Raw genomic sequence first — 7,085 nt, 5'->3', positions numbered from 1 at the left:
AATAACAAAAGAAGAAGTTTAAATAAAATAAAAGTTCAAATTGAAATTACCACCACCCCAAATCACAAATAGTAATTTCTTGAATTCATAATTTATTTTTGGTCCCTGGAGAGAGAATTGATCCAAGCATAACCTTAAATTAAGTATTTATTATGACTAGATTTCAAGTGGGATTTTATTTTAAGTAAATAATAAAAAAACAAAACTTTTAATTCTCACCTAATTTGTTTGCACCTCACTTGGACATTATTCATCTTTATAGAGCATCTCTTTGAAAATTGAAATGACAATCCAGCAGGAGACAGAGATAACTGCAGTGAACCAGCAGAAATAATATACAGTAAATGGTTAATCCTTTAGATCATATGGTACAATAATTTACTTTAGTTTTTTTTATCAAGGATGACACGATAAAATGAAAGACTTATTTCCATTGTTCTTGTTCTTTGTCTGAAACAGTAACATTATTAGGCCTCTGTTCCTAACCCAACAGGAAACAGGACCGATCACACAGATGACTAACTAAATTAAAATAACTAAATAAACTGTCTTAATGTTATTACAAAAAAAAAAGCTTCAACGCACCTTGCAGAAATTTCAAAAAAAATTCTCCCATAACTGTTTATGAAAGCCTTTTGCACAGCATGATATATCAAAATGTCTGCTGTAAAAAAATGCATATTCAGTAACCTCTCATGGGTGTATAGAAGCAGCATCTGCATTGACCGTGTGTCTTACTTTGTTAGTATGTCACCTGTCTGTATTTAGAAGCATATTTAGAGTGATGTGCAGGTATATGCAGTATTTGGAGATGTATCACCTATAATCATTTCTGTTTAAACAGACACTACTTCTCCCAACACTTTGTTATTAATACTCGTTATACTTAAAAAGTAATACTTGCTACTTGTTATTACTATAATAACAAGTAATATAGTATATATATTATTAGAATGGGCATATCTGCAAACCTTTTTCTCTACAAGTGTATCTTGTAATGTAAAACTTCATTGTAATTTCCTTTTGTTTATGTCAGCATTTAACTCAGAACGTGTTCCTCTGTGGGCCAATATCTCCTTCTCATCAACCACACTGGTTAAAAGCACCACCCAAATCACATGCATAAGGTTATGCAATTAACCACGTGGATGAGGAAGCAATACAAAGAAGCTATTTGATTCTTTCATTTACAATACAATGAGAACCGACCTGTAAGATGACATCTATGCAAACAATGATGACCGGTTGAGAAGGTTATATTAAATTAGCCTGAAACATCCTGTGGATGTTGATCACACTCAGTTAACAGGTCATAAACATAAAGTGCTGCCAGAATTCACTACATATGGCATTTTTCTCATCCACACCTCATGTTCAGATCAAACCTGACGTGGTTGTTACCTCAAACATTATTGTGAGCAAACAAGGGTCATGCCTGTCATGAGTTAATAACTATGGGAAGAGAGAAGGTGTTTGTGATGATATGATCAGAGCGGTCTTTAAAAACCCTCTGACAAGACCACCAAGGAGACACTTGAGAGGTAGAAGTGAGACACGATGCTGCCAGTTCTGCTGCTACTTCTACCGGCCCTTAGCCCTGCTTTGGCTTGGATTGTAAGTGACTCTTATTTCCTGTTAAAACATTCAGGTGCACCATTTGTTTTTTTATTATAATGGACTTAAATGGTGGTATTTTCTTTTTCAGCCAGTGGAAGACTGGGAGTCTGGCAATGTGACTGCGTCAGTTGGTGAGTCAGGTCAGTGCCTTTGTCATGTGTATCTACCGGATACCACCTTCCCTGCCGACCGTGTTGAGCACATGCAGCAAGTCAGCAAGGATCTGATCCTGGAAGTGAAAATTCAAATGAACAAGGTGCTCATTAAAGTCTGTACAGATTCACAGCATTATTACATAATTTTTTGTGCGACATTGGTTCAGCTCATTCACGCTTTTTTACTCTTTCAGATGGTGAGCTATGAGGGTAAGTTGGAGGTCTATTTGAAGGAACTGATGGACCTGACAGTGAGAGTGGCCATGATGGAGAGCAGTGGTGACAATTACATCAAACTGGACTTTGAGCTGCTCAGGATCGAGCTCAGGGAGTTTGAGGCTCTGGTGTCTCAGCTTAAAGACTCCCTCAACTCCTCCTCGCCCATGTTTGACAGTCTGTTTACTGAGGTGGAAAAGATGTTTTTTAACCTACTTGCAAATAATGTGGTTTTCTTCATAGTTAGGATATCAGATTTCAATTTGATTCATGTGTTTATTCCCAGATCCACAACATGACCCTCATTGTGAACCAACTGGAGACTTTCGACAGAAGCAACCTGGAAGTGATCCGCATTGAGTTCGCTAAGCTGCAGAAGAAGCTGGAGCAGTGCCAGGAGGACCAGGAGATCATCAAGCCAGATATTGGTAAGATAATAGTCAGAAGATTGCAGGTAGTGGTTTTTAAAATCAGATTTCGCCATCCAATGTTAACATTTTTCTTTTCTTTCCAGGCAACTGCAATCACACAGGAATCATGAGTCTCAGCAAGCCAATGGTGGTCCAACTGAATGCTCATTTGAGTTCAAGTTATCAATATGGGGGCTGGGGGAAAGACTCCAAACCTGTTAGAGGCTATGAATCAATGTACTACTATGGTGCACACACCACTTCCGCTGTGTATGACTTCTATTTGTACTCTAACTATGAAAATCTCATTTTGAGGTCTTCATTCAAAAACTTTCACCTACCAAATGGGTGGGAAGGTACCGGAAACAATTACATTGTTCACGGTAACACCATTTATTACCAGCACAACACACCTTTCAGTATGTCCAAACTCAATCTGACCAGTTCCAAATATGACTACAGAGTGATCTCAGCTGCTAGTACTAAGTTCTCATACAGTTACTCGGAAAATCAGAACTTGGACTTTGCAGCTGATGAAACCGGATTGTGGGTAATGTATGCCTCAGAGGGGAGCAAAGGTAAAATGATCCTTGCTAAAATAGATGAGAAATCTTTTGGTATTGAGCATGAGTGGAACACTAATGTGTTCAAACAGTTGGCTGGAAATGCTTTCATGGCCTGTGGAGTCATGTATGCAACCAGGTCAGTGGATCTGAACACAGAAGAGATCTTCTATGCATTTGACACTAAGACCAATGAGGGGAAACATGTCAGCATCCCCTTCCAGAAGTTCCAGGAGAAATACACCAACCTGGACTACAATCCCACTGATCAGAAGCTCTACATGTACAATAATGGCTATTATGTGGCCTACAATGTAAAGTTTAACAAAGAATGATCCCTCCTCTTTGTGATCCGCCGTATTGTGATTGATACGATTGATCTGTATTTACTCACTTTGTCTCTGGAGCTCTATAAGGCTATGTACTGTAATGCATGGACTTTTTACTGTTTTTTTCCACAATAAAATCAATCTGAAGCATTCAAATTGTGTCATTTTTTTATACATATAAAAAAGAAAAATGTAAGAGTAAGAACTAGTGGGTTCAACCCAACATAAATAAATAACCAAACAAACAAACACTAAATTCACTAATAGTCATTGTTGGCTTCAAATTATTTGATGCAATCCAGATTACATTTCATAAGAAAATATTATGATACACTGTATCCTCTTATAAATGAACAAAGACAACACAAATCCTTATGTGTCAATTGAAAATATTGGTGTACATTTGTCATTGGGAGGTCGAACAGGATTTTAAATCAAACTTAACGATGGAATTTCCAGAGATGTCCATGTGCTACACACCAATACATTAGACCCACACCAGAATCAAAATAATAGAAATATATACAGTATGTTGCACATATATAATCAAGTACAAAACGTACAGACAGGTATAATTAATCGCTATATCTTTTAAGATCACCCAAGAGAGTGACAAGAGACACAAGGCTTATGTTAATGACTTCTTTTCCAATCTAGAGGAAATTCAAGAATAGGTCATTTTGTTAGACTCTAATTACGTTTTCAGTTTTTCTCCAATAACCCTATAGCCCCAACTAATCAAAATACAAACTGACTGAAAAGAGAAAATTGACAATCAAATAACACATGTCTAATGGAAGTTAGTGGTCCTTTTGTAATTTGCTCCTGTGTTGAAGTAAATTAATCTCGGAAACGTTGAACCTCTGCTCAGTGAGTTTGCTTTCTTGTCATTTCAGGACACATTTAAGCACTCGCCATCATATTTTGTTAAGACCTTCTTCTATCACGATTCTATTTTTGTGTTAAATTTGTAAAGGCGTTGCCTTTGTGTTTTATTTCTTTATACTGAGTGTACAATGTTTTCTTCAGGTCCTGTGTTGTGACAGTGTTTACACTTGCCATGTGCTGATGAGTTTTATGACTAAATGACCTAAAGGAAAAACCCAATCATAAAACCACAGTAATCCCAGAATGGTGTGTATAATATGCACACCTGCACTGATCTCAAGGATGCAAATAAGATATACGTTATGAGTTATGAGTGTGTAATGATGTCACATGCTTTAGCTAGGCTGATAAGAGGTTTAAAACCCAAAGATATGACTAGCAATCACATCAGACAGCTTTTAAACATGATGCCTCTGACTCTGCTGCTGTTCTTTCCCATACTGAGCCCTGCACTGGCTTGGCTCGTAAGTTTTAAAGATCACTGTCCTTATTTAATACAATTTAGTAGTATTCTGTTGAATATCTAAATAAAATAACTGTGTTTGCTTGCAGCCAATGGAAGACTGGGAATCAGGAAATGTGACCACGTCTGCTGATGGACTGGAGTGTTTTTGCAGTGTGTTCCTGCCCGACAGCACCTTTCCTGCTGACCGAGTGCAACACATGCAGCAAGTTACCATCGATCTGAAGCTGGAGGTGGAGATCCAGATGAATAAAGTAAGTATGAAACAATTTCCTGTATGTTTTTCACATTTAAAGTAAAGTAGATATAGCAGTGACTGTGAATCTAAAGTAATGTTAATAATGTTATTGTTAACTAATAACTAATATTGTATGAAAGTGGTACAGGCATGTTATGCATTCGTGTTGGTACAATCAGATATGTGTATAGATGCTGTTCATAACTAGCACTATATACAATCCATATACGTTCTATTAAAAACGAGAATATTGAAACGCAAAAGAAAGTAAATACCAACATGTTTACAATTGTTAGTAACATTTCCGGTGACCATGGCCATTTATGAACTCTTATAGTGACTACTCATCTTATCTTATTCTGTGCATACATTACTATATCCATCATTACACCACCTTTGCATAAAATTAACGTATATTCAGTATTTATTCCAGCATCATTTGCACAACTATGCTCTCTTGTTTGAGGCTCTAATGTAACATGTGTTGTTAAAGATATATTATTAAATGCAACTGAATGAAAGTAATTACTAATACTAAAGTATTAGTGTGTCTTTTAGCTTGTCCACTACAGAGGCAAACTGGATATCTTCTTAGGAGAACTGATGGACCTGACAGTGAGAGTGGCCATGATGGAGGGCAGTGCTGACGATTACATCAAACTGGACTTTGAGCTGCTCAGGATCGAGCTCAGAGAGTTTGAGGCTCTGGTGTCTCAGCTCAAAGACTCCCTCAACTCCTCCTCGCCCATGTTTGACAGTCTGTATACTGAGGTAAGACGACAAGTTCAAGGCTCAGTTTCACTTATTCACGTTTTTATTGGTTATAAAGTAACTATGATTATTTGTGCCAGATCCACAACATGACCCTCATTGTGAACCAACTGGAGACTATCGACAAGAACAACCTGGAAGTGATCCGCATTGAGTTTGCTAAACTGCAGAAGAAACTGGAGGAGTGCCAGAAGGAGATGGAGTTCATCAAGCCAGATATCGGTAAGGCCATCCGCCTGTTTTCTTTGCAGTAGCTGGTCAGCACGTGACAGTTATATTAACTTTTTTTGTTTGTTTTTTTCTCAGGAAACTGCAATCACACAGGAATAATGAGCATCAGCAAGCCTACAGTCATCCAAATTAATGCTCATTTGAACGCAGGATACCAGTATGGGGGCTGGGGAAAAGACTCCAAACCTGTTCGAGGCTACGAGTCAATGCACTGGTATGGTGCATACAGCACTCCTTCTGTATATGAATTCTATTTGTACTCTAATTATGACAAACTCATTCAGAGATCTTCCTTCACACACCATGGTCTGCCACAAGGGTATGAAGGCACTGGTAACAACTACGTTGTTCATGGAAACACTGTGTATTACCAGGCTGACAACCCATTCAGAATGTCCAAATTAAATCTTACTTCTTCTGTTTATAGTCACAGACAAATCACAAAAGCAAGCGAAAGATTCTCCTACACTTATTCCCCAAAACAATACCTGGACTTTTCAGCTGATGAGAAAGGATTGTGGGTAATGTATGCCACAGAGGAGTCCATGGGTAAAATTGTTGTTGCTAAGATAGACGAGAAATCATTCGGTATTAAGGGTGAGTGGACCACTAATGCGTTCAAGCCTCTGGCAGGGAATGCTTTTATGGTGTGTGGAGTTATGTATGCCACCAGGCCAGGAGATCTGCAGACAGAGGAAATCTATTACTCCTATAACACTAAGACTGGAGAGGAGAAATACATGAGTATCCCCCTTCAGAAATTCCAGGAGAAGTTTGTTAACCTGCACTACAATCCCACTGATCAGAGGCTTTACATGTACAACAATGGCTATTATGTGTCCTACAATGTGAGATTCAACAAAGAATAATGCCTCTTGTTCTTGATCTGCTGTATTGTGATTGATACAAATGATCTTCACCGACTTTCTCATTCTCTGTGTTCTTTCTCATCTGTGTGACGATTAGAAACTACACTTTTGTTTTCTGGAATAAAATCATAATTGAGCATTCAATAAGTGTCCTGTCTTGTTTTGATTTAAGTGAATATGAATAGAGATGAACATTTTAGAGTGGATGTAAAGTAATCATAAACCTATGTGGTAAATCAGACCCCTCCCCTTCTGTTTTTTGGATAAGGTTGCAGCATCTGATACATCTTGAGCCTCCCTCCTCTCCTATCACCCTACCCCATGCTGAAACTTTC

The 7,085-nt window shown here is 37.9% G+C and overlaps 2 protein-coding genes across 2 annotated transcripts; both read left to right on the top strand.

Annotated features, from left to right (window-relative positions):
* The first annotated feature begins 1,518 nt into the window (after nucleotides 1–1,518).
* Nucleotides 1,519–3,431, top strand: LOC104921344 (olfactomedin-4). The gene is made up of 5 exons (XM_010733847.3): nucleotides 1,519–1,614; nucleotides 1,706–1,873; nucleotides 1,967–2,179; nucleotides 2,275–2,416; nucleotides 2,503–3,431. Exons 1-5 carry the CDS (start codon nucleotides 1,558–1,560, stop codon nucleotides 3,294–3,296), a joined length of 1,374 nt encoding a protein of 457 aa, XP_010732149.3. The 5' UTR covers nucleotides 1,519–1,557; the 3' UTR covers nucleotides 3,297–3,431.
* Nucleotides 3,432–4,576: 1,145 nt separating this feature from the next.
* Nucleotides 4,577–6,882, top strand: LOC104921409 (olfactomedin-4). The gene is made up of 5 exons (XM_010733933.3): nucleotides 4,577–4,642; nucleotides 4,731–4,895; nucleotides 5,438–5,650; nucleotides 5,731–5,872; nucleotides 5,957–6,882. The coding sequence occupies exons 1-5, from the start codon at nucleotides 4,583–4,585 to the stop codon at nucleotides 6,748–6,750; spliced, it is 1,374 nt and encodes a 457-aa protein (XP_010732235.3). The 5' UTR covers nucleotides 4,577–4,582; the 3' UTR covers nucleotides 6,751–6,882.
* The last annotated feature ends 203 nt before the right edge of the window (nucleotides 6,883–7,085 follow it).

Source organism: Larimichthys crocea, chromosome XXIV (assembly GCF_000972845.2).
Source record: "Larimichthys crocea isolate SSNF chromosome XXIV, L_crocea_2.0, whole genome shotgun sequence".
NCBI classification, from domain to species: Eukaryota; Metazoa; Chordata; class Actinopteri; family Sciaenidae; genus Larimichthys; species Larimichthys crocea.
The sequence above is the reverse complement of the archived record's forward strand: the minus strand, read 5'-3'. Positions and strand labels throughout refer to the sequence as shown.

Excerpts from the sequence above, each read along its gene's own strand:
- LOC104921344 (XM_010733847.3), top strand. The coding sequence starts at position 1,558 with ATGCTGCCAGTTCTGCTGCTACTTCTACCGGCCCTTAGCCCTGCTTTG. Across the intron at positions 1,615-1,705 it reads GCCCTGCTTTGGCTTGGATT|CCAGTGGAAGACTGGGAGTC; the intron begins GTAAGTGACTCT and ends TTTCTTTTTCAG. Across the intron at positions 2,417-2,502 it reads GATCATCAAGCCAGATATTG|GCAACTGCAATCACACAGGA; the intron begins GTAAGATAATAG and ends TTTTCTTTCCAG.
- LOC104921409 (XM_010733933.3), top strand. The coding sequence starts at position 4,583 with ATGATGCCTCTGACTCTGCTGCTGTTCTTTCCCATACTGAGCCCTGCA. Across the intron at positions 4,896-5,437 it reads TGGAGATCCAGATGAATAAA|CTTGTCCACTACAGAGGCAA; the intron begins GTAAGTATGAAA and ends TGTGTCTTTTAG. Across the intron at positions 5,873-5,956 it reads GTTCATCAAGCCAGATATCG|GAAACTGCAATCACACAGGA; the intron begins GTAAGGCCATCC and ends TTTTTTTCTCAG.